We start from the raw sequence: 26,340 nt of genomic DNA, 5'->3' as shown, positions 1-26,340 counted from the left end.
GAGGGATGGGCAAAATGTGTAAAGGGGAGTGGAAGATGCAGGCTTCCAGTTATGGAATGAGCAAGTCACAGGAATAAAAGGTGCAGCATAGAGAATATAGTCAATGGTATTATAATAGTGCTGAGTGGTAATAGGCGGTAGCTACACTTGTGATGAGCCTAGCATAACACATAGACTTGTCAAATCACTATGAAACTAATGTAACATTGTATGTCAACTCTACTTCAATAAAGATTAATTAATTAATTAATTAATTAATTAATTAAAGTAGTCTATACAGTGGACCGTTGAATTAATTCACATAACAGCAAGTCTGTTGGAGGCTATTTCCAGGTTTAGTGCTATAGCCCAGTGACATTGTAAGGATTCAGGCTTTCTCATTTTCTGCCCCACTATCCTTAGTAAGTTAACATTTAGTCCCTGGGCCTTTTGCCTCATGTTGCAGGATGACTACTGCATCTCAAGAACTAACTTTCTCATACAAATGTATCCAAAGACAGAAAGGTGTGGTTCTTTTCATATTGTCTCCCTTTATTGGGAAGAACAGTTTTCTTGCAAAACATGCCTAGCTTGCCTAACCTCAGTTTATCCCCCCGAAAACTGAGAGAGCAGTCCTTCCCTGAGCACATCTCTAAGAGAACTCCATTTTTGTTCAGACAACAAAGAGTAACAATGGCTATTGGTAGGCCATTGTTCCTGGTTAGCTTGTGAAACTCTTTTGTTTTAGGAACTGAATTTTGCTCTTTTATTCCCAAGAGCTAGAACAGTACCTGGTACCTGGATATTCAATTAGGAATTTCTAGTAGATACTAAATAAAGGCTTCTCAAAGAGATTCTACAAAGTAAAACGTGAGGAATTTTTAATATAAGCATAAATTCTTGTGTGGTGGATTGGCTTTAGGCAGGATAAATAGGTTTGAACTGTGGTCCTTGATCTAATATGAAATTTGTGACACTTTTGCAAATTTCCTATGGAATGAATTTGTGATATTTTTGCAAATTTCCTGATGAGGATAAGATCCCTGTTAACGTAACCAGAGTCAGCTCTCACAGATTTTATGTCAAAATTGTTGATAAGTTGATGTTTTATTTTAAAGGTATCATCATCCCATAGCCAAGTTACTATCAGAATCAACTTTCAATTAATCTGTAAACAATTTTCATGACTCTGGCAGCAACTGCTTAAAAATGGAATTGGAAAGACATATCCTACTTTTATTCAGTATTTAAGGTTATGCTGTTACTATTGCCAGGTGAAGTAGTGAATACCTTCAGAGGAAGAAGTTTTTGCTTTTGGCAAATTGTCTTCCAAAAATTTTTCTTACTTGTGTTATGTTTTTGTAAGTTTATATTCATCCAACATCCATTTATTGAAAGTCTGTTGGGTACGTGACTCAGGACTCTCCCTCTCCCCCCCATCTTTCTCTCTCTCTCTCTCTCTCTAATACACACACACACATATACATATACATATATATACACATACATACAATATACACACATATGTATATAATATACAAATTATATTTTTATATATATTATATATATGTATATATGGTTCTCTGTTAGAGGCATGTATAGATCCAGTTACATAGGTAAGATCTAAGCAATCAAAATAGTTTCCAGTTGTACAGGGGCCCTACCTATTCAAAGAGAGCCCCTTGATTTTGTTGTATTCCCTTGGTGTGTGAAATTAGGATTTTTGGTCTACATTGCAACATTGTTGCTGCTTGGTTTAGTATGCTGTATGTGATTACATAACATCTTAAATCAAGGTAGATTCCATTTATATAATAAAGTTATCAAATGAGAAATTGAAATAGCAATGCAAGAAAAAGAAAGGATGCAAGGAAAGTCTCATGAATCTGTACCTTCAAGCATGGGTAGGACTATGCTGGGCAGAAGGCAGGGCTGAGGAAATTTGGCTCCAGAAATGACTGTCATGATGTGTTTGGCAATAGTGAGAAGACTAGCCTAATCAGGCCAGCCTATATTGGACATCAGGAAGAGTAAGGCTGCACAGGGGGAACAGATCAGGAAAGGCCTTGCATGTAGAGCAATAATCAGATGTTAAACTCACCTGAACAGACCAAAATGTTAGAGTTTATACCTGAGAAGTAACTTTCAACATGTGCAGAAGATCTAACAATTCCCTGATGAAGGCGGCCAAGAGCCAGGCCTGGAGCTGGTAATAATTTTTCTAGACAGAAAGACTCTTCTGTTTTCTCTCACTAAGGTGGGAGCCTTTTCCTGTGTGTAGACACAAAGCTGGGTGAAACGAAAATCCACTCTGGTCATCCTGGTCCGTTTCCAGCATGGAGGTATTAAGTATGTGCCGAATGAAGATGCATCCGTTTCTGGTATTTGAGCAGTTCTCAAAGTGTGGTCCATGGAGTGGACCCCTAAGATGTTTGAGACTCTTTCCAGGGTCTGCAAGGTCAGAACTATTTTCAGAATATTTCTAAGGACACTTTTCACTTGCTAGCGTTTGTACAAATGGTGCAAAAGCGATGGTGAGAAAACTGCTAGCAGCTTAGCATGAATCAGGCAGTGGCCCCAAGTTATACCAGGCAGCCATTGGATTCTGCACCACTACATATTTGCAGGAAAAGAAAACTAGCTTCTCTGATGAATATCCTTGATGAATTTATATCCTTGATAAAAATGGCTGATTTTAACCAATCTCAACCCTTTATACTCATCTTTTTTTCTGTTCTGTTTGATAAAATTGGAAGTGTACATAAGCACTTGTATAATTGAGCTGGAAACTGAACTAGCCGCTTTTTTATAAAACAGCATTTGTACTTGACAAACTGGTTATTTAAGTTTGCATATTTGGTAGGTAATTTCTTAAAAATGAACCTAGTGAGTTTTGTACTTCAAGGAAAACAATGGGCAATATGTGTTGCCAGGAATAAAAGTCAAGCTTTCGAGTGAAAACTAAAATGTCGAAAAACCACGACCATGACACTTTCCCTATACTTAAAGATTTTTTTTTCTGATGCAATAGGTGATGATAACAACAAATATGGTTTTCCAGTGTTGTACAGTTGAATGTAATCAACATTTAGAAGATCTGCAAAGCTCAGTTAATCGATATTTCCACATGACCAGTGAATGATACCACAAAATCTTGCCATGGGAAAAAAAACAGCCAAAGTACAAGATAAATACCAGTGAATTTTAATTTTAACAATATAAAAAATTTGTTGATATGGTTGCAGATTTTACATGAAACTAACCTTAATTGAGTTTTGATACAGTACCAAAAAAGAATACAGTTATCTGAAAAGGCTATTAAAATATTCTTCCCTGGGGTGCCTGGGTGGCTCAGTCATTAAGCGTCTGCCTTTGGCTCAGGTCATGATCCCAGGGTCCTGGGATCGAGCCCCTGCATTGGGCTCCCTGCTCCGCGGGAAGCCTGCTTCTCCCTCTCCCACTCCCCCTGCTTGTGTTCCCTCTCTCACTGTGTCTCTCTCTGTCAAATAAATAAAATCTTTAAATATATATATATATATATTCTTCCCTTTTCTAACTACATACCTATATGATACTGATTTTCTTCATATATTCCAACCAAAAGAACCTTGTTGCAAACAGATTGAATGCAGAAGCCAGATATGAGAATCCAGCTGTGTTTTATGAATCTAGATATTAAAGACATTTACAGAAATGTATAATATAGCCACTCAGGGAACCTGGTGGCTCAGACAGTTAAGCATCTGCCTTCGGCTCAGGTCATGGTCTCCAAGTCCTGGGATCGAGCCCCACGTCAGGCTCCCTGCTCTTAGATCTTCCCTCTGTCTTTCCCCTCCATTCGTGCTCTTTCAAATGAATGAATAAAATCTTTAAATATATATATATAAACATGTTATTGATATTTTTAATAGATTAATAAATATTTTAAATGTTTAATAGGTAAAACTGACACAAAATCTCTTCGGGGTCCTTAATAATTTTTAAAGTGTAAAAATGGGGTGCCTGCATGGCACAGTCAGATCAGCATCTGTCTGACTCTTGATTTCAGCTCAGGTCATGATCTCAGGATCCTGAGATTGAGCCCCAGGTTGAGACCTGCATTGGGCTTGCACTGGGTATGGAGCCTGCTTAAGATTCTCCCTCTGTCCCTTCCCCTGCTCAAGAGCACTTTCTCTCGTGCATGCTCTCTCTCTCTCTAAAATAAGTAAAGCTTGAAAAAAAAAAAAAAAAGTGTAGGGACGCCTGAGTGGCTCAGTCATTTAAGCATCTGCCTATGGCTTAGGTCATGATCCCAGGATCCCAGGATCAAGTCCCTCATCGGGCTCCCTGCCCAAATAGTCTTTAGAGAAAGTTTTACAGTAATGTAATTAATACGTATAAAGATTCAAAATTGTGTCAGGGCTGCAAGATTCTAAGGACCTACTCGTTACTACTTTCTGAAGATCCTATAAGAACTGGTAGAATTGTGAATTACAAATATGGAAGAGACTGATGGGAGTCCCTGTTCCAGATTTCTACCGCCTAGATCCGGATCCCCAAATCACTCATTATCTCCCAGGGTAATGAGGCTCAAAAAGATACAAAAACTTCCAACTTTCCCCTGAACCCTAGGGCCTGAGGTGCTGAGTCCAGTGTTCCAACTGCTACCGCAGAAGCGCCCAGACCCTGCTCTAGCCTTTGTCTGCAGGAGGTAATAAAGGGAATTTATGCCCTGACCTCGCTAAATGGAGGACTGACTTTGGTGGTTGCCTTTTCCACAGATGACTGCTCTGGCAGTGCCTTCAGGGTCCCAGATCCCAAGGAGATAGGGCTTTTATATTCTTTTTTGTAGTGTGTGCTCCACAGCATTCACCTGCTCTCCCAAGGCTGTCACCTTGTTCTTTTAGATAGATGGATCTGTCCGACAATGAGAAATGGACTCATGGGGATAAAAAAGGAACCTAGGCTCAGAACAGCCAATATAAAGTTGTCCTGTTGTGACTCACCTAGAAAGCAAAGCACTATTAAAAATATACAGATATATAAATATAGATAGAGATCTAATAGAGATGTATCTGGATTGTAACTATTATTTCTCCCAGGAAGAAAGCAGAACAATAACAAACGAAAAAGATTTTGGATTTGTGTCTAAGTGTTTTTTTCATATTTGAATGTCATTTTTAAACATGCAGAAAATTTGACTTTAATATGTATTTGTGGTGGTTCCTCTAAACAGCAGGCTCTTCTCCAGAGGACAAGTAAAGACAGTTCAGGGCTCATAGTTGCCTTTGGCTTTCCTGAATATTGGAAAACTACATTTACAGTAATATTGCCTACCTCCAGGTAAAAATCTTCAATGATTACTTTAACGATAGGAGCTTTTTCACACTTGTACAAAGATCCTTAAAAGTTTTCGTCCTTTTAGAAACTCAGATGCCACTGAATGAATGTATTTACATGTGCTATATGTTTTTATAGTACTCCTGATTCCCTGCTTTGCAAAGACAAGGAAGCTTATGACTTTTTATGTGTTTACAGTTTGGCCCTTACCAAGAGGGAGATTTCTTTTTTAATCTTTCCTTAGAACAGATGTGTAGACAAAAGCATTGCTGCCTCTCAGACTTCACTATTTAAGATTTAATGAAGAAAAAAAATGGAAGAGCACTTGATTTTTTTTTAGTCTCTATGGCAAAGTTAATGTGATCAGGACAGTGTGAGGACCTGTGGCCACACGGTGCACCCACACGTGGCCGTGACCAGAGAGTGCCTTGTGAGGCTCTGTGCTGTTCTCAGGAACAAGTGTAGACCAAGAGCTTTCCTGTAATAGGCAGATCCTCTGGTGATCTTAGAATCCAACTTTAATTAATCTTTCCACTCAGACTTCTCAGTGGGTCCAAGCCATCAGGATGTTCCAATGCCTTTGAAAATCTCCTCCCTGTTTTCAATTTTCTCAATGATGAATCAAGCCTAAACATCTGGTTATGGGAGAAAAACAGTGAATGTGTCAGTTAAATATGCATTGCTCTTTGTTCTGGTGTATGTTCTGCAGGGTGTTTTCTGGAGAAACTGGCTTAGGAGACAGATCTATTCCAAAATTGCTTAATAAAACATTTCAGTAATTCCCAGTAGCCTACTGTGGAATAGTAGCGGCCTATCAAGCTGTTCTGCTTCATTGTGCACTATCCCTGTCCAAGCTTCCTCCACTCTGTGGAGGGTACAGATGAGCAGGGGAGAAATAATCAGCAGTATCTTCACTGGCTATGGATGTGTCTCTAGGAATTAGTCCCAGGGAGCGTTAGAAAGATGGCAGAGATCGCAATAGTATTTCTCTTGCTAAGATGGGAATTAGAGGCTATTCACAATTGGTTTTGAAACTCACTCTCCTGGATTGTAATCTTTCTTGCCCCATTTGTTATAGATGGGTGGCTGTAGGCAAGATTGAGCCCTGTCAACTTTTTTCATTGCCTTGCCATTCCCATCTAGGTACTCTCTGCAGTTCTTTTAATAATTTACCTCCAAAGTTATTTTTTTACCTCCACGACTATTAGTAGAAAGGTGTTTTTTTTTTAACTTAAACATTCTCTGTACTATTCCCAGTAAAGTTTCCTAGTATAAAAGATAGATTTCCTACATAGCAGAGTAAATAGAAAAATATTAATGTAATCATAGGTAGGGGCATCTGCCTTTTTTTTCTTTTCTCAGTACATTGATGCCAAAGACTGCTATCTTTAAACTTTTTAAGAGGCGGGGTTTTTTTTTCCTTACTTTCATACTGAAAATCTATATATACTTTATTACCTTTTTTTAAGCTATGCCTTTCAAAAAATAACTATTGGTTCAGTTAAAGCAATGTAGCTTGGCGTAGATCTAATGTCTTGAAATACAGACAATGCACTTTTGGTTCAAAGGAAAAAGAAAGTATTATCAAAAGTTATCTGAATGTTTCTTACTATTGGCCTGAAGATAAGGAATTTCCTGGTAGAACCAATATAAACCTAAAACTTCCCAGTAAGAAATAAATTGTACAGAATTATATACAGTTGTTTATATTTAGTGTGGATTCATTGTGGCTACTCTAAAAGACAGAATTTTTCCCTACAAAAGTGCCTTCTTATTTATTATAATCCTAATGTATGTCTTTTACAACTTAAAATAATTACAGCTTTTATTTTATAGAATGTATACACTGTACATTTTTAAATAGTAATTTTTATGATATATTTTCAAACACATTTTATAGATACATCAGAAAAATCAGTAATGATTTTATAACTTCACCAAAATTAAATCAAAGCTGATAGTCATGAAGTCTTTGAAGTGAGCTATTTCCAAGTTAAACATTTAATTGTGAATAAATGAGGAGACTATTTTGGCCAAAATATGTTAGAGCAATTATCATTTATAGAAATAATATATATTTAATGTTTGCGCTGAATTGAACAAATTTTTATATTATGAATTTTAGTAATAACAACTACCTTTTTATTTATTTATTTTTTATTTTTTATTGTTATGTTAATCACCATACATTACATCATTAGTTTTTGATGCAGTGTTCCATGATTCATTGTTTGTTCATAACACCCAGTGCTCCATGCAGAACGTGCCCTCTTTAATACCCATCACCAGGCTAACCCATCCCCCCACCCTCCTCCCCTCTAGAACCCTCAGTTTGTTTTTCAGAGTCCATCATCTCTCATGGTTCGTCTCCCCCTCTGACTTACTCCCCCTTCATTCTTCCTCTCCTGCTATCTTCTTCTTTTTCTTTTTTCTTAAAATATGTTGCGTTATTTGTTTCAGAAGTACAGATCTGTGATTCAACAGTCTTGCACAATTCACAGCGCTCACCGTAGCACATACCCTCCCCAATGTCTATCACCCAGCCACCCCATCCCTCCCACCCCCAACCACTCCAGTAACACTCAGTTTGTTTCCTGAGATTAAGAATTCCTCATATCAAGATGTGGTATATATACACAATGGAATATTATGCAGCCATCAAAAGGAATGAGATCTTGCCATTTGCAACGACGTGGATGGAACTGGAGGGTGTTATGCTTAGTGAAATAAGTCAATCAGAGAAAGACATGTATCATATAACCTCACTGATATGAGGAATTCTTAATCTCAGGAACAAACTGAGGGTTGCTGGAGTGGTCGGGGGTGGGAGGGATGGGGTGGCTGGGTGATGGACATTGGGGAAGATATGTGCTACGGTGAGCACTGTGAATTGTGTAAGACTGTTGAATCACAGATCTGTACTTCTGAAACAAATAACGCAACATATTTTAAGAAAAAAGAAAAAGAAGAAGATAGCAGGAGAGGAAGAATGAAGGGGAGTAAGTCAGAGGGGGAGACGAACCAGGAGAGATGATGGACTCTGAAAAACAAACTGAGGTTTCTGGAGGGGAGGAGGGTGGGGGGATGGGTTAGCCTGGTGATGGGTATTGAGGAGGGCACATTCTGCATGGAGCACTGGGTGTTATGAACAAACAATGAATCATGGAACAGTACACCAAAACAAATTATGTAATATATGGTGATTAACATAACAATAAAAAATTAAAAAAAATAAAATAAAATAAAGAGCACAGTAAAATAAAAAAAAAAAAAGAATTCCTCATATCAGTGAGGTCATATGATACATGTCTTTCTCTGACTTATTTCACTCAGCATCAACTGATTTCTTCATATAATATGTATATGTCCATAGAAGGAAGACACGTTACTGCACATACATTAAAATTATTACTTCAGGATTCTCTGATAAATCCACCTTTTTAAGTAGCCCCCCATTTCCATTCATCTAATCTCATTATCCAAATGGATTTTTAACTGCATTTTTACACTTCCTAGAAACAATTACTGCGTTCCTTACACTCACTAAGTTTTGTTTTTAATAAAAATTCCATAAATTGAATTTGACTTTTCATACAAACACTACGGTAGAAACACCTAACAATCCCCAATAATTAAACAAATAATCATGAATATAGCAATACTAAGTTATAAATTATATTCTAATAGTGTCAAGCTTTCTAAAATACTTATTAGCAGAAATACTTATACTATACAAATACTGTACAAAGTCCTTATCTTTATAATTCCTTATCATTATAATCATAAATTATCATATGAAAGTAAGCTTCATCAGAATCACAGAATATGGAAGTACTTCCTAAAGGCAAATCTTGATGGATAGTTGTAAAGAATCTTTTTAAGAAAACATTAGGAACAATTAGGGGCTTTTGCAGAAACTGGTATTTCTGCTGTATTCATGTCATGATTGCAAAATTTCTTTTTAAATACAGACATAGTGTTCCGGTTGTTGGCCATTCTACTCTCTAGGGGAAAGAGGAGTGGATTCGTTTTGCTTTCTTTAGCAAGCAACCTCACCCTCTCTCCTAGTGTTAAGAAGGGATAGTATTGTCTTTTCAATTCCTAATCCAGTTCATTTTACTGAATTTTTCATTACTCAAGCCTTTATTACTGTTGCTACTTCTTCATGTTGCCTCAGTGTCATATGACTTCACAGCTTTGACATAGTGGTAATGAATGAGCTTGAGTCCAGTCCACATAATCTGGAATCTTTTCATCTTGGCCATAGGCCTTGAACTTTGCTTTATAATAAATTATAACTATCACTACAATTGCAGCTGCACTTTGGCACTGTTTTCCTTGTATCAGCTATGTAAAGGATACTATTTTACTAGAGTGAAACCAGCTTTATAAAAAGGCCACCAAAATGTTTATTAAGTTAATTAATAAAATTTTGTTTCACAGCCTTGTTTCAGTAGTTTCAAAGGACTCTACTAAAATGGAAATCTGAACCTAGATTTTTTTTTTAAATAAAGAATAGGGTATTGAGCTCATGTGGGAAAAGAATGTTTTTACTTTTTTATGATTGTCTAACATAATCTGTTTTTTAAATATGGAATATTTGGCAAAAATTAAAGATCCACATGTTTGATACCTGTTGTTGGAAAAGCTGAATTTCCCTGAAGAATTTATAAAACTGACTTTAAAAAAATGTATCCACACAAAATGTGAACTCTGTAATCCTGCCAAGGTCAGAAAGACCCAGAGTAATCATGTAAATTATTGAAAATTGCCATTTGTCTGGCATGATTTCTCTATGGCTTCAGAAATTGCAGTATATGAGGATGGAGTGTTCTTGGTTGGCCCAGTTCCTTCTTTTTCTGTTTATTCCCTTTATCTTCATGTAAACATCCCAACTCTCCTTACAATAATAGATCATTATTTCTTGGGGATCATCTAAGATGATGTTCCTTTTTATTGGAAACTTTCAACATTCATCTGTTTTCTTGTGATGTAAAATAAATGCATCAAATCTCTTTCAAATTTATCTTTATAAAGGTCAGCATTTTCCTGTTAATGTTTTAAGATTCAAGAAATGATGTCTTTAAGTAAAGTATTTTCAACATTTTGTGTTTGTCCATCTGGTTCACAAGAGATATTTAAGAAGTCAATTTATTTTCACTAGAAATGGTTTGCTACTACAAAATATACAGTTACAGGGTGCCTGGCTGGCTCAGTTGGTAGAGCATGTGACTCTTGATCTCAGGGTCATAAGTTTGGTACCAATGTTGGATATAGAGATTACAGAAAGAGAGAGAGAGAAAGAAAGAAAGAGAGAGAGAGAGAGAGAGAAAGAACACAGTTATGTCATATGTGTTATATTCAGTTTATTTCAATAAAATGAACTTGAATATAAGTTGAAGAGATGAATGATTTATTTTTTAAAAGAAAACTAAATGTTCCATCTTTAAAATAAAAAAAAAAATGGGCTTGTCACTTTTAAGTCCCTTAAAGGTTGAGGCCTCTTTGTATATGTAAACATCTTTGTTCTCAACTGCATAGTCTGGTGACAGGAAGATAACAGGTGCTCAGTAAATATTTGTGGAATGAAAAACTATTCCCTACCCACATTCATTTATATGTGCCATTTCAATCCCATCAAACTCTTAAAAAAGAAAAATAATTATGTCATCAGCAAGAATCTGTATCTAGTACACTCTTACAGTCTTTGTATGTCTGAAAAAAGAATTATTTAATGATAGTTTAACTGGGTATAGAATACTGAGTTTATAGTATTTTCCTCTCTGCACATAGAAGGTATTATCTAATTATCTTCTGGTGGTGGTGGTATTAATGAGAAGGCTTTCTTCAGGTTGATTGTCCTTTCTTTGTGGGATATCTGTTTTTTTCCTCCCTGCTAGTTTTTTTTTTTAAGATTTTATTTATTTATTTGACAGAGAGAGAGAGAGAGGTAGTGAGAGAAGGAACACAAGCAGGGGGAGTGGGAGAGGGAAAGCAGGCTTCCCACAGAGCAGGGAGCCTGATGTGGGGCTTGATCCCAGGACCCTGGGATCGTGACCTGAGCCGAAAGCAGATGCCTAACGACTGAGCCACCCAGGTGCCCATCTCCCAGCTAGTTTTTAAGATATTCTCTGTGATATAACAAAGTACAAGATTTATTATTATTTTTCCCACTAGAGATTCTCTCTCTTTTTTTGCTTTGAGGATTCATGCCTTCTTCAGTTACCTGACATTATGTCTTTGCATTATCTCTTCTGTTTTCTCTATTCTTTTCTTCCAGTATTTTAGAAATTTTGATATGTCTTCTTACTCTACCACTTTCTCAGCTATCACTGGAGGGCTGTTTAGTCTGCTGCTTTAACTCATATTTTGAGCTTGTTCCTATCTCTGTTTTTTATTTTAAAACTATATTTCCTTTTTAGAGTTTGTGTTTGGTTCTTTTTCAGATCTGTCTATAGAATACCCAGTTCTTGCTGGCAGATTCTATTCCTTCCTTTACCTTTCTGGACATGCTGATGATGTAAAGTCTCAGGTTGCTTCATTATCTAAAATTCCTCTGATTGTGTATTCTCACTCACACTTGTTACATCTGCCCATTTTCATGGTGGTGGGTTTTATATGTTCTTCATAATTTTTGCCTGAGCTCCTCCCCACCCCTCCCTCCACATTGGAATCAAAAGCATTCTCTGGATTATGGAAGTCTTCCTAGGGTATGTTTTTATATTCATCCCTCATTGAGATCCATAGTCTTCAGTGATTCTGGGCCAGTTTTTATGTTGGTTTTTAGCTTAGATTTTCCATACCACCCAGGTGCTACAAAATCAGATTCCACAACTGGCGCAGGCTGGGCATTCCACATTTCACCAGTGATTCTTCTTATCTAGAGTAGGACGGTAACCTGCTTCTATCCTGTGTTCCCAATTTGGGCTTTTCTAGCTTTAATTTGCAAACTGGGTATCCTCTTAACTCCTCCTTTGTTTTTGGTTGGTTTGTTTTTAATGCAGGGAGTTCAGTCATTTTCCTCTCCCCTCTGGACATGGGGTCCTGCAGACTATAACTTAAGGCATTAGCTCCCATTCACCACTATGTTAATTCTTTGCTTTTTCACACCTACTGATTTACCTTTCTTACTTCTGAGCTCAAATATAATTTTGCTGTTGTTGTTGTCAAATTGTATACAACATTTCTCTTTTTGGAATGGGCTGGGACTTGCACATATTCACTGTACCATCTTCCCAGGGAAATTGGAACCATACAATTTAAAATTATTTTTTTTCTTGACCCAGTGTTTTTAACAATTTATGTTAAACAAGCAACCCATGTAGTCTGTAAAATAAATATGATTTTATCTATAATTTCAACCAACTGTAGTTAGCATCTTAAAATCACTGAATATCCTGTCAATCCAGTAGAGATTAAAAAGTAGGATTTATGAAGATAGTTTCTTATTTAATTGTCACATAAAGATAGTTATTTTTTAAAAGTTTGGCTGCTTATGTAAAATTAAATACCTGAAAATCTGATTAATAATATTGAGAGAAATTACTGAATTTAAGAATTTTAAATATCTCATTTTTATGCCATTATTTTTATAATCATTAATTTTTATCCTCACTTAGTATTGTGGATATCAGCATGTATATAGTATGCGATCAGTCTTGACAATGAAGGCATTATCTTATTGCTATTACTTTTATTATATCTTTAAGAAAGCTATATCTTTAACATATGTCTTAAACCATAGACACCATGGACACATCATAGTATTGCCATTTCTTTTATATATGTCAGAAAGATATAAAAGTAATTTTTGCCTATATCTTCTTTTTAAAAATCTAGGTTAACATTTCTTACAGTGCTATCAGTTGGAGAATATGATATACTTGATTATAAAGAGTTTGGGGAAAAAATAAGGCCATCTCCTCATTGAACCAAAAATGACTATTTTTTTCAGACTTAGTTTTTGCTTTCCTTCTCTTTTCAGACACAGAAAGAAAAAGTGAAGACAGATACACTGACACATACAAAGAAAGGTCAACAGCTAAGTGAAGGAAGCATTTCATTTCCCCTTTACATTTCACACCCTGTAAGCCAGAAGAAGAAAAAAGTCTACCGTACAGATCAGACCACATTCATAATTGGAGAAACGCCAAAAGGAATCCGCAGGTATGTTTATAACAATATTGGACTTTAAGAATTATTCTCAAAAGAAATATAGCTACTTAATAAAATACACAAATTATTTGAATCTTAACCATACCTGGCATCTAAATTTGTACACTTTAAACAATAAATTCCAGATATTTTAAATGTTTTTAGAAAGCTAATCCCTGAATTGATAAAAAATCATTTTAGATCCATTTTATATGGATACATGAAATACTTAAGTGCATTATATTCATTCACTGAATATGTACTGAGTACCTAATATGTACTCAGACATTGTGCTGAGTGCTGAACATATAATGTAAAAAAGGACATAGAGCTTATAGCACAGTGGGAGTTGGCATTAAACCATAAGAATTTTCAAAAGAAAAAAAAAACTTATAAATAATTATAAAATGATAAAAGAAAGAAGTGGGCAGGCCTCCTTGATAGAGATTAATGGGATCTGGAGGAGGTGCAGATAGCGTTCTGTTAGGTATTCAGGGAAGACCTCATGACACAGTTGACATCTGAGACCTGAGGGATAACCAGGCAAAGAACTAGAGTAAGAACATGCCTGAGGAGGGAAGAGGTTGGTGTGTTTGAGGAACCGAGAGAAAACTCGTGTACTTAGTACATGATAAACCAAGTGGGCAGCCATAAGATGAAGGCCAAGACATAGATGGGGCTGGAGCAAGCAAAGCCCTGTCAGCGGACTCTTGTCCGCACCAAGAGTTTGGATTTTATTCCAAGTGCAGCCAAAAGCTGTTGAAGCATGAATATGATCTGATGTATGTTTCTAAAAGATTGTTCGAGGTTCTGTGTGGAAAAGGGCAGACTAGGGGAGACCATAAGGAACTAGTTGATGGTGGTTAGCAATAGAGTGGTTGCCATGGAGACAGTGAAGTGGATGACTTCAGTTTGGTGCTGGACTGGTTGTTGGAACAACAGACTGGGTTGACTAAATGGGGAAAACGAACAGAGAAAAGAGTTTGGGGTGAAAAAAATCAAGAGTCCTCCTTTGTTCATATTAAATTTGAGGTTCTATGGAAATGCCAAATAGGCAATGGATATGCTACTCTGGGGTTTGGGGGCTAGAGATCTAAATGTGGAAGTCATTGGCATCAAGATTATAAGTGACTTTAGAGCCACGGATTGTGTGAACAGCCTAGGAGCCCGGCACAGAGAGAAGAGGAGAAGCCCCAAGACTGAGCCTTTAGGTGACAGTGGCCCGCTGGGTAGGAGGCACAGTATAAGGTCCTGAAATCCAAGAGGAGTGAAGTTTCAAAAAGGAGGGAGCACTTCACTTTATGAAATGCTTCTGAGAACCAGAATCAGATGAAGTGGGAAGGTACCTCCTGGAACCGGCAGCAGAGAACTCAGTGGCTGCCTTGATGGGAGCTGTCTGCAAATCTTTGGGCAGACGCCAGGGTGAGGTGGGCAAGCAGGGGATGGGCAGACCCTGTGACAGCTCTTGGAGAGTAAAAAGGAACAGGAACTGGAGGACATTATCAGTCAAAGGTAAGTTTTTTTCAAGCTGGGAAGATAATAGAACCTGTTTGTGTGCTGAGAGAAAAGCCTAATAGGGGAAAAAGAGATCATGCCGGAGCCATTCTAAGAGAAGCCCTGGAGGCAGGAGAGGGTGAGGTCCAGGCCCCTGCAGAAGGTCTAGCCTTCTAGATGAAGGGATGAAGACGGGCACTGATATGGTGCTATTTCCTCAATTAATTGAGAATTAAAGTATCAATTCAGAGGGAGAGAAATTTCAGGAGAGAAAAGCCAGGAAATAAATCACTTATAAAGTAGGACAGCAAGCTTAGTGAGACTAGAATTCATGGCTCATGTTAAGTCCCTGTTTGAGAGCAATTGCAGTAGAAGCATCCATGCAGTTGTGCAGACTTTGTTCAGTACACTTCAATTGCTCAGTTACAGACACAGAATAGAGAGATGGCTGGGGTTTATTCAGGGGTTAGAATGGAGGGAAGCTGAAGGATGTTTGTAAAGCAGTAATTACAAAATTGAACCTAAGCTAAACAAGGGGAGGCTTGATGAGGTCAGAAGTATCTTCCAGCATTGTTGTCATGGGGGAATTGAACAGTTGAGCTGGTATATAAAGTGCCTGAATTCAGGGATTTGCAGGTTGTGCAGTTAATGGTAATGATGGTGGCAGTCTATGGTCTTGGGAATAGGGACCTGACATGCAGTTGATTCTCGGGTCAGGAGTGGTAAAGAAATTGGTGGGGCCAGAGTTGGAGTTGAGTGGGGCATCCACATGGATATTGGTTTTATCAAGAATGATGGCAGGAGATGGGAAAGGAAGCAGGATTAATCTCGGGTGTTCAGTCACTAGCAGGAAGCAATTAAGAGGTCACTTAACAAGTTGAGGGAGAGAATGGTTTAGCAAGATAGCATAAACCTCAAAAAGGGGAAGGAGTCTCCAAGCAAATGATGGTCTGGAAGCAGCAATGTGAACCCTGAACCCTGAGATTTAGGGCATGAGGTATAAGAGCCTTAGCTTAAGGGCTGCATGGGAAGAGGCGGTACGAGGGGACAGAGGGATGATTCCAGGGGGAGAACAGGGGAGTTGGTAGATTGTAGCCTGGTTCTGGGGCACCAAAGAATGGTCTGGAAAGGTGAGGGATTGGATTAGATTGGGGATGAAGAGAGTAGGAGGAGATGAGAGGCCAGTGGTTCCAGGTAAGAGAGTAGTGGCTGAGGTAGGCAGGGATGGGAGGCAGGGTTGAATTGGCCCTGAAGGCTCAGCAGGCAGTGGGCAAATGGTGATGGCTCTCTGGGTTCCAAATTCTTTCCTCAGGGTTTGGCAGCTCCTCGGCCCTTGGGTACTGGTGTGGTAGGTTGGAGTATGGCTCTTAGCTGTGCACCATTGCCCAGAAAGGTGAACACCCCACATATTACTCCAGTGTATCTCCTCTTAAACAGACTTATAACTATGATTCTGGGCAAACTTGGGGCAATTTACTTTGGGCAATTATTTTGCTCAGAGGCCGACCATAATGCATTTTACCGGTTTTTGAGGAGCACAAGTGTCCTTATCCCCTCTAGCACTGTATATAAAAAGAAAACTATTAACAATGCTTAGTTTTGGCCTCTCTTCCTTCTTTCTCTACCTAGCCTAGGTAATAAATGCCTCAGGCTAAGTGAAAGGCTAACGGACCAGCATCTGAGCCAGGGAACAGTGTTAGAACTGCTGACACGTCTTTCCTGCTAACCATCCACCTTTATGAGAATCACGGCTCTGTACCAGCTGTAGCCCTCGGGGCACTGGAACGAAGTTTCTGTCCCCCTTCACTTCAGAAAGCTCAGGGAAAGAGAAGATGGTTTAGCTGTGTTCTACCCCTTTCCCTCAGTTCCTCAAGAACAGGGGAGAGAACGTGAATTACATCCATGGCAGACAACTACTCTGGATACCTATCTTTGGTTTTCTTTTTTTTTTTTTCTCTATAGTGGCTCATGAGTGTCTACTCTCATTTACTAAATTGTCCTTACAAAGTGGCTAGCTTATACCTCCTGATTGTACCTTGCACTTCCTTAAATACTTAGAGAAAATTCTTTTAAACACCAAGAATTATGAAAGCCAGTTAGAAGGCAAAAATAAAATGAATTATAATCGTAATTCATCTTGTGAAGGGACATCGCACAGCCTAATTTACTTGCATATTACTGACATAACACAGGGTCAGAAATAGGTCTCCTCCCAGAAGTGACAGAATCCTAGGATTGTGAGTGAGGTCAGCACAATAAAGGTGAAAGTACTTTGGCAGCTGCTGAGATACCACCAAGTCTTGGATAAATAAAAAGACATCAGCCTGTACCTTTGCCATTAATTTAATCTTCACAGCACAAATATTTATTAGAAAGGCCATGAAAATGGATTTGGAGATGATTAATAAACAAAATAATAATACCTCATTACTTCATATGAAGTGAACACTGGAACCTTTTAAGAACGTGCTTGTTGCTTTCCAACAAGAACATTGGCAATTTCCAGGACAGAAATTTGGAAGCTTGTATTTGTGTTATTAAATATTCTGTTGGCAGTAAGAGTGGCTGTTGATCAGGCATAGATGATATCTGGACTTGGAACAGTTAATAGGACCAGTGTGGTGTGGACTAGAAGCCAGCATACTCATCTGGAGCCACGAAAGAAAGTCCTGAGCATGCGGGATGGATTGCTGCTAAAATCACAGGAAACACAAACTTTATATAACCTGGCCTGAGCAGCAAAAATAATAGTGGCTTTAGAGCTCCTACTTACATACATTACAAATAAATTATCATTTTCCCTTCAGGATTCTCTGTTGTGTGCAGGAGAAAATTCAAACTTCTGAAATTGGCATACAGACCCAGACCCCTCATGATTTTCAGCCTCTTCCCTGGCCGTTTCTCCTGCCCCTCTGTACGCCAGGTCCTCTCAGAAGTGGGCCTGTGCGTGTTTCCCCTCTCCCTGGAACGTTTCCTCACTCATCCTTATCTGACTGGTGATCCTCACTCATCCTTATCTGACTGGTGACACCAGAGAAGCCTGTCCTGCTACCTTACCCATGACCCATCACTGGCTTAGGTACCCCTTCTGTGGGCACCCACAGGGCCTTGTATTTACATCTGTAGTGGGATTTATCACTCTCTTCTGGTTTGATTTTCATGCATCTGTCTCCCCCAGCTCGACTATAAACTCCTTGAAGAATATGGTAGTAGGGCTGTTCCCGGTGCCTAGCACATAGAGGGTCTATAAATATTTGTTGAATTCATAAATGACTGTTTTAAGGAAATATTATATAAAATATAAATATAATTCTAAAACTTTGGGACTTTTAATCATGTGCTACACCATCTTTGGCTTTTGTTTGAAAGAATTTTTGGGAACATTGAGCTCTCCTGATTCATGGCCCAAACTCAGCATCAGCAAAGCAATACCCTCTGTCTTAATCTACTCTGTCTCCCCTAACGAAATACCCCACACACTGAGGCTTAAACAACAGAAAGTTATTTTTCACAGTTCTAGAGTCTGGGAAGTTCAGGATCAGGGTACCAGCTGATTTGGCTTCTGTTGAGGGCTCTCCTCCTTGCAGATGGTGACCTTCTCACCATGTCCTCACGTGTGGAGAAAGATCTCTCTGGTGGCTTCTTATGACCTCATTTAACCTTAATTACTCTCTAAAGGCCCTATCTCCAAATATAGTCACACTGAGGATTAGGGCTTCAACATATGAATTTGAGGGGGACACAGTTCAGTCCACAGCACCCTCATCTGGGGAAAGGAGCAGAGTCTGGTGTCTAGGGTTCTGAAACAATCTTTCTTTCTGCCTTTGTGTTACAAGGGTTCTGGAAGGCCTGTTTCCTCACACATGCATATAATAGTTTTTATTAGTATCTTATACTAAGAGTGAAACTCACTGCTTTAAGCATCTCAACTTCTTAGTTTAACTGTCTATACCCAAGTTGGACCAGCTGGGAGAAGAAAGAATCTAGGTTTATCTAGGTTTAGAATTTTCCTTTAGGATCATCATAAAGCTGTGTGAAATTTCAATGTTGTATTTGTGGAAGAAGGGAAAAAAGGAGAGAGAAGAAAAAAAAATCCCTTTATTTTTCAGAATTTTCTCTCTTCCATTCATTATGACCTTTCTTTGACAATTGTAGGATTTAAATGCAATATAGATTTTCAAATACAGATTATATAAATTATGATTCTCATGTCAGTCATAAATTGGCTGACTGGAGGAGTAGCATGCTGGGATCCCACAATTCCCAGGAAATACCTAATAGTATAAATCAGAATAACTTAAAAAGCTGGTGATTTCATGAGCTAAAAGTCTTTTTCAGTAGCATGAGGAAAGAGGTCATACCCTGCTAGTATAAAATGCATTTTCATTATGGAATTAAGCTAATATATACTAAATGAACAAAATTACAGTTGACCCTTGAATGACACAGGTTTGAACAGTGTGGAATTCACTTATAGGCAGATTTTTTTTGGTAAATACAGTACTATAAATGTATTTTCTCTTCTTTATGATTTTCTTAATAACATTTTCCTTTTCTCTAGCTTACTTTATTGTACGAATATAGCACATAATACAGCACATTATATATAACGCACATAACATACAAAATATGTGTTAATTGACTGTTTTATGTTATTGGTAAGGTTTCCAGTCAACAGTAGGCTAATTTTGGGGACAGTCAAGTTATACTTGTATATTTGACTGCATGGGGAAACCTAACACCCTTGTTGTTCAAGGGTCAAATATACATTGCTTTGTCTCTTTAAATATCACTGATGAGTTCTTTAAAAATAAAATATAATAAAAATAACCACTGCTTTTGTTCATTAACTCTTCAGAAAACAATTTGAAGAAATGGCTTCTTATTTTAACTTGCCTTCTGTAAAGGAATTTGCTGAACATATAACTAAGGCCACATCAGAAGAACGACAGAAAATGCTAAAAGACTTTTATGCTTCTCAGTATCCAGAGGTAAAAGAATTTTTTGTGGATTCTGCTGCAGAATTCATTAAATCTTCCCCTCAGAAAAGAGAGAGAGTTAGGAATAAGTCTGAAAAAAGAGAATCTCTTATAAAAGAAAGGCCGTCAGATTCTGAAACTTTGTCATTTAAAAATTCTCCCAAAAAAGTTTCTCAAATTTATAGCCCAAAAATATATAAAGAAAAATCTATTAAGTTTCAAAATCACAGTTTCCATAGAGGAGAGGTGCCTTCTAATGATGGAGAAACTAACGAATCACCTATAAGCTCTACCCAAGAGACTGACAATGGGAAAAACAGCCAAGCCTCCAAAGACACTGTGGCATCCTGCTTCCTGAACACTAAGTCTGAAGTATATGAGTTAGAGAAATTAGAATATACCATGAAAGACCAACAAGACCTAAGAAGAACAGGCATTTCAAGAAATGAACCACTTTTCAAAGTGGAAAACAGAAAGATAAAAAATCCAGAGTTAGGCAACACTTCTGTGGTTGGCTTACTTGGTGACACATCTATTCTTGATGACCTCTTTAGAAGTCATGGGAACAGTACCACACAACTGCCAAAGAAAGTTCTTTCAGGGCCCATGGAAAAAGCAAAACAGAGACCAAAAGATTTCTGGGACATCTTGAATGAACAGAACGACGACAGTCTTAGCAAACTCACCGACTTGGCAGTGATAGAGACTCTGTGTGAAAAAGTGCCCCTTGCTGCCTCCTCCAAAAGGAAAGAGGAGCTGGAAACTTCACTTTGGAAATCAAATGAGAAATTTTTGTGGAAAAAATTTAGCTCAAGTGATACAGATGAAAACACAACTAATGTGCAAAAGTAATGCGTAAACATACAATGAGTTACTATAACCAGTGAATTTCTGCCACCCATGTTTACAACACCGTGTTCCACACTAAGTATGTTACTTTGAACACAGTTTTTATTAAATTCTTGCTGTGGGGTTGTTTTAGCCTAAAAGGTTTTTCCTTGATATCTGATTTGATCTTTTAAAAATATGATTGTATTATAGTATCATCATCTTTATGAAATAGAAAAAGGTCTAGATTTGTTATCAGGAGACCTGGGACATCTCCCTTACTGTGTAATTATGTGCCAGTAGATAAGTCACTTACTTTGGTGTACAGATATTTCCTAATATGAAAGATGAAGGCTTTGAACTCAAGCAACATTTGTGTCCTTCCAGATTAAAAAGGCTTTGGTTTACTTTCCCAGATTCTATTAAGTCACAGGTCAAATTACGGTACATTGATGTGTTTCTTTCTTACTAGCATTTAGAAAATTAACTGTTTTCCTTTTCCCAAAGTATCATGCATTATTACTAAATTATGTCAGAGAAAGTAATACCTAGTACTGAATATATGATGTGTTAAAATAATAAGTTTATCACTGCTGAAAATCAAAGGGTTAATGTTGTATAACTGTACTATATGAGGTATGACACCCAAGTGATCGAACTACTGCCGATAGCCACAGAACGCAATGCCTCTCCTCCACTTGTTGTACAACAGTTAAGATTTAGTCAGTACAGATTAAGCTGTGTGTCGTACTTTTGTATGAAGTATGGAGAAATGAAGAAACATTTTATTTAAAACTGTTCTATTTTGTTGAATTTAATGTATGTGGTTTATAATCAATGGAATGTGCTTATTGTTGAATTCATTTCTGTGGAAACATTCACTCGGTCCCTGTGTATCCCGCGCCAGTGGCTCAAGATGTGCAGGTGAGGTACTGCTCTGGGTAAAGGACAGGAGACCGCATCTGTGAAGCGTCCTGGCTGTAAAGGCCAGCGGGTCATGCCTGGCACTTGGTAGCAGGGACTGAGGCTTCTACTGACCCACATTCAGATGCACTGTGGCAGCTGTCCCTGGGTTGAGCTCCCGGAGCTAGGGCAGGAAGAAAAATAGGAAATGGCAGTGCCCCAGGAAGTGCTGATGCTCAGAGCGCTGTAGACTGTTGTTGTGTTGAGGGGGCAGGGCCTCCAGAGTACCCGCCATTGCAGTGGGGAGCCATGTGGGAGATGGAAAAAGCAAACAAAAACAAAGAAACAAAGAAATCGTTTCTCAAGGGACTGAGTGACCAAATACGATTTTCTCTGTGAAATCTATTTTATATCATGAGCCAGTACGTATGTGTTAATACAGATTGAAACAAAATGTTTATGAAATAATATTTACCCATAAGGCATGTAGTGTCCTTTGATATCTCCTTTTCTGTTGCAGTTTTGGCTCTTATGTCTATGTGTTTTTTCATGCTCTCATAACCCACTAAATTGATTTTATGGCCCATTAATGATTGGAAATCACAGTTTGCAAATCATTGTTTTAGATTATATGGAACTAGTCTCTCTCTCTCTCTCTTTTTTTTTTTTTTTTTGGCTATTTTCAGCTGAGTTGTATCCAAACCTACCAGATGCTGAGTTTCACCATGGAGGTGCTTGCTACAAAATCAATGTGTCGTGTATCTGTGGTAGACATATAAATGTTGTTAGCCTGCTCTGGCCTAGCTGTAGGAGGAGCCCGATAAGCAAGTAGACACCCCTTCATCTCAGTTTACATAGCAGATGGAAGAGTTCAGTCATTTTAGTAAAAGTGGGTCTTTCATAAAATAAAATAACTTTAAAATTTTTAATACAGATATGACCTTTGAATCATAAAATGATATTCATACAATATAATGAAATACTATTAAAGAGATTTTTATCAGTGAAAGTCAAAGTGGAAGCAAAAATTACAGACCTGGAGTTTAAAAACTAGTTTTCAGCAGTTGCCAGTGAAACTGTCATTATTATCATGCGGGAGCAGCGTGTCAAGCAGAGTACAGGGTCCAGTACGGAAAGGAGCCAGTCGGAAAGTTCCCAGAGGGAAGCCGTAAGGGTCGACTTGCTCTGCACCGGAGCAGTGGGAAGAGTTGGATCAGCCATTGATGAATCTGGGAACGGACACTATGAAGGGCTGACAATGAGAATCCTGCCTAGCCCACCCCACCACGGTCTTCCAGATAAATAGGTGGCCCCAGGCAAATCCCAAGGCTTCTTTCAGCCTGTTACCCCCTTTAAATTTGAGATGGATGTGATCACTGGTGTTCAAGCATTTTTTTTAAAGCAACTGAACTCTATCTTAATTAGAAGATCAGTTGTCGAAAATAATTACAAATGGAGGTCTGCTGGTTCCAGCAGCACCGCCGTGGCTCCATGGGGCACTAGTGTGAAAAACCACAGGGATGATATCACTGCTAAAAAACCTTCCAACTTCAGGTTTCCAAGATTCTGTTTGCCACAGTCTGTCTTGTTCACCTGTCTTTAAAGCACTCAACACACAGTTATAATATTGGAAACTGAGGCAAAATACTGAGAGGCTTTTGCACTTGAATTCCCTGGGGTTCCCTTAAAGCCCTGAAACTAGAGTAAATTAACATCACCTGCAAGTCGTGTGGCTGCCCCTATATGGTCAAGGCAAAGGAACCTTGGTTTGCAGAGAGGAGTTGGTGATAAATTTTCTGACAGTCAACAGAAAATGAGAAAGCCAAGGACAGTATAGTTCAAAGGTTTTAAAAGCCCAATGTGGGCAGTTTTTAAATTCTGAAGTTATCCTTCCTTATATTAAAATTGTCCTCTTTGCATGAAATGATAGATTGTAGTTTTTAGTCTTTTTCATTGTCCTTACTTGATATAAGTTGATAACCATATGTCAGTTCCCAAAAGTTTTATTTGACATTTACTAGTCTATAAAATCCCTAAGAATGGAATCGCTGCCTGCCTCCAAGTTCACGAATGGCTCCCTCCATGGCCACTATGTCATAAATCCAGTTAACAGTGGGTCTAGGACCCACCAAGGATGTCACTGAACCTATATGATCCTGTAAGATGGACCTGCCTTCACAGAGCCCAGAGTGCAGAGCACGTTAGCTCCTCACCTAATTCTCATCAGGTCGTCATCAATGTAATCTTGTTCCCCAGTTCCATCCCCACCTGCTCTTGCAAAGCATCCTCCACCTAGTGCTTCTGAGGGTGTTAAAGGGAAGACTCGGAAGTTCAGGAACACATCTTGTGACTGGCGACACTGCATTTGCCTTGGGGGACAGCTTTGCGTGCTACCCCCAACCCCACACCCCCACCCCCATTCAGTGCTGGCTCCACGTGGTGTTTGTGCCAGGTGGGAGGAATCTCACACTCTTTCTCTGTTAATGGGCAACAACAGGAGGGCTGCCTTGCCTCACAAGGTCTTACAGAGTTTTAAGCGAAAACAGCCCTTTGGGGAAAGACTCAGATTGACCCTTACTCTGGAGGGAAGCCCTGAAGTGGCAAGTCAGAACCACCTGCGGACGCTTTCAGGCGGTCGAGGGGTCAGCACAAGCACCTATTTTTATAAGTTTCACACTATGATATGATGTGCTAATATTTTGTCTGAAACCGTCATCGCTGGGCAGGACATTCTCTCCACATCAGTGAGCCCCTTCGCTTGTGGACAAGCTCATCCTGGAGCCCCAAAGTTGTCATTAGCATTATGTTTCAACTTGGTCAATATGTACTTTATTTGCTTTGCTGCAGGTTAACAAATGGCAGTGGTTATATTTATCCCCTAAATTTCCAAATTTAGTCTTAATTATATGAGTAGGAGGATGCCTTTCTGTCACTGACACAGATAATGCCCAAGTGACTCTTGGGTTTGTACTGCTTTCTGTCATGGTTAAGAACCAAGAATGCCTCTTTTGGGGCACCTGGGTGGCCCAGTCAGTTAAGTGTCTGCCTTCGGTTCAGGTCATGATCTCAGGGTCCTGGCATCCAGCCTGGGACATAGCTCTGTGCTCAGCAGGGAGTCTGCTTCTCTCTCTCTTCCTCTCCCTCACCCTCTGCTCCTCCCCTGCCCCATGCTCGCTCGCACCCTCTCTCTCAAATAAATAAAATAGGTTTTAAAATTCTTTATATAAAAAAATGCCTCTTTCTACAGATGTCTTTTTGGTTAGCTAAATGGGCCCCCTCCGTCTTGTTGAAAGAAATCACTGTAACTCACTTTATACTGTTTTAGCTTATGTAAACAAGGGAGAAAGTGTGCATCTCTGAATGTCTTATGTGTCTCTAAGGAAATTCTAGTGAGTCATCTTGTCAAATTAAAATATGAATTAGTCCCCCCTCACCCCACATGTATCTTTTAACTGATTTTTTCACTTTTTTGTAAAGTGAGACATGCTTCTGGACTGGAAGACTTCAAAAGAAGGCTCATAGTAGCTAATGCACGTATTTTTTACCTTCCTAAAACTATTATAAAAGCATTGATAAGAACAAGAAGAGATTGTAGGGCGCCCGAGTGGCTCAGTCGTTAAGCGTCTGCCTTCGGCTCAGGTCATGATCCCAGGGTCCTGGGATCGAGCCCCACATCACGCTCCCTCCTCGGCGGGAGGCCTGCTCTCCCTCTCCCACTCCCCCTGCTTGTGTTCCTGCTCTCACTATCTCTGTCTCTGTCAAATAAATAAATAAAATCTTAAAAAAAAAAAAGATTGTCATTTTTCGAAACATAAATGCCAGCGTGAGCTCCATGAGAACTGATTTCACATGCTCAGATTATGCCCGCTCTGCACCACTCCCCCCGCCAGCCACCCGCTAGTGCCTTCCCTGTGCTGCGAACAGCCCACCCCTCTCTCTGCCCAGCCAGGACTCACTGCCCTCTCTGCCACTGCCTTCAGGAGCCTCCCTTCAGCGCTGCCTGGCAGAGCCCCAAGTTCCTTTCAGGGCAGCCCCGACTCTCAAGTCCGCCCCCTCCGCCCAAGCGTCCTGCTCACCGGTGCCCCAGAGCCCTCAGGGCCGCGTCCATCCACCTCACAGCTTCCCGCACTCAGCTCTCCCTGCTCTCCCCAAACGCCTCGTCCTACTCAGACCTCTTCACTACCTGATTCGCCCGACCTCCCCCTCCACGGGGGAGGTGGGGGGGGGCAGCCATCAGCAAAGCTTAGCAGGCTGAGTGACGTGGGAGGAGCGCTGAATGTCATCCCCAGGACCCTTGAAGCCAGGGCACCCGGCAAGTCATCTGGGGGGCAGCAGTTCCCTGACCTGCGGGGAGAAGGCAAACCCAGCCAGTGTGTGGAGCTCCGGCGAGGGTGCCATCATGCACCCCTGACGTGGCCCAGAGCTGCCACATTGCCCTGAAAAGCGCAACAGCTCCTCAAAGACAGCTTAGGGCACAGCAGTGTGCTCGGGCATGCTGGGGCGGACAAGTGGATCTCAGGAAGCTTGAAGCGTCCCCTAGGAGGGTGTGAGAGCACAGGACACCACCAAGGAATCCAAGGACAAAACGTGTGCTGAGCGGTGGAACAGGATGGCTTCCAGAGTCCAAAAGCGAAGAAACATGGTTTGGGATGAGTGATCAGGAAAGGCCACCCCAAATTCTGGG

General features: G+C 39.4%; 1 protein-coding gene across 5 annotated transcripts in view; it reads left to right on the top strand.

Moving 5' to 3' along the window:
- Positions 1–25,376, top strand: part of ERCC6L2 (ERCC excision repair 6 like 2) — a 159,956-nt gene extending 134,580 nt beyond the window's left edge. For all 5 annotated transcript variants that reach the window (XM_027614939.2, XM_027614942.2, XM_027614941.2 and 2 more), the window contains 2 exons: positions 13,283–13,464; positions 19,805–25,376. In XM_027614939.2, the coding sequence (XP_027470740.2) occupies positions 13,283–13,464; positions 19,805–20,777 (1,155 nt within the window). In that variant the 3' untranslated portion in view covers positions 20,778–25,376. The remainder of the gene's footprint in view (positions 1–13,282; positions 13,465–19,804) is intronic.
- The last annotated feature ends 964 nt before the right edge of the window (positions 25,377–26,340 follow it).

Source organism: Zalophus californianus, chromosome 13 (genome assembly GCF_009762305.2).
Source record: "Zalophus californianus isolate mZalCal1 chromosome 13, mZalCal1.pri.v2, whole genome shotgun sequence".
Taxonomy (NCBI): domain Eukaryota; kingdom Metazoa; phylum Chordata; class Mammalia; order Carnivora; family Otariidae; genus Zalophus; species Zalophus californianus.
This window is presented reverse-complemented; position numbering and strand designations above follow the sequence as displayed.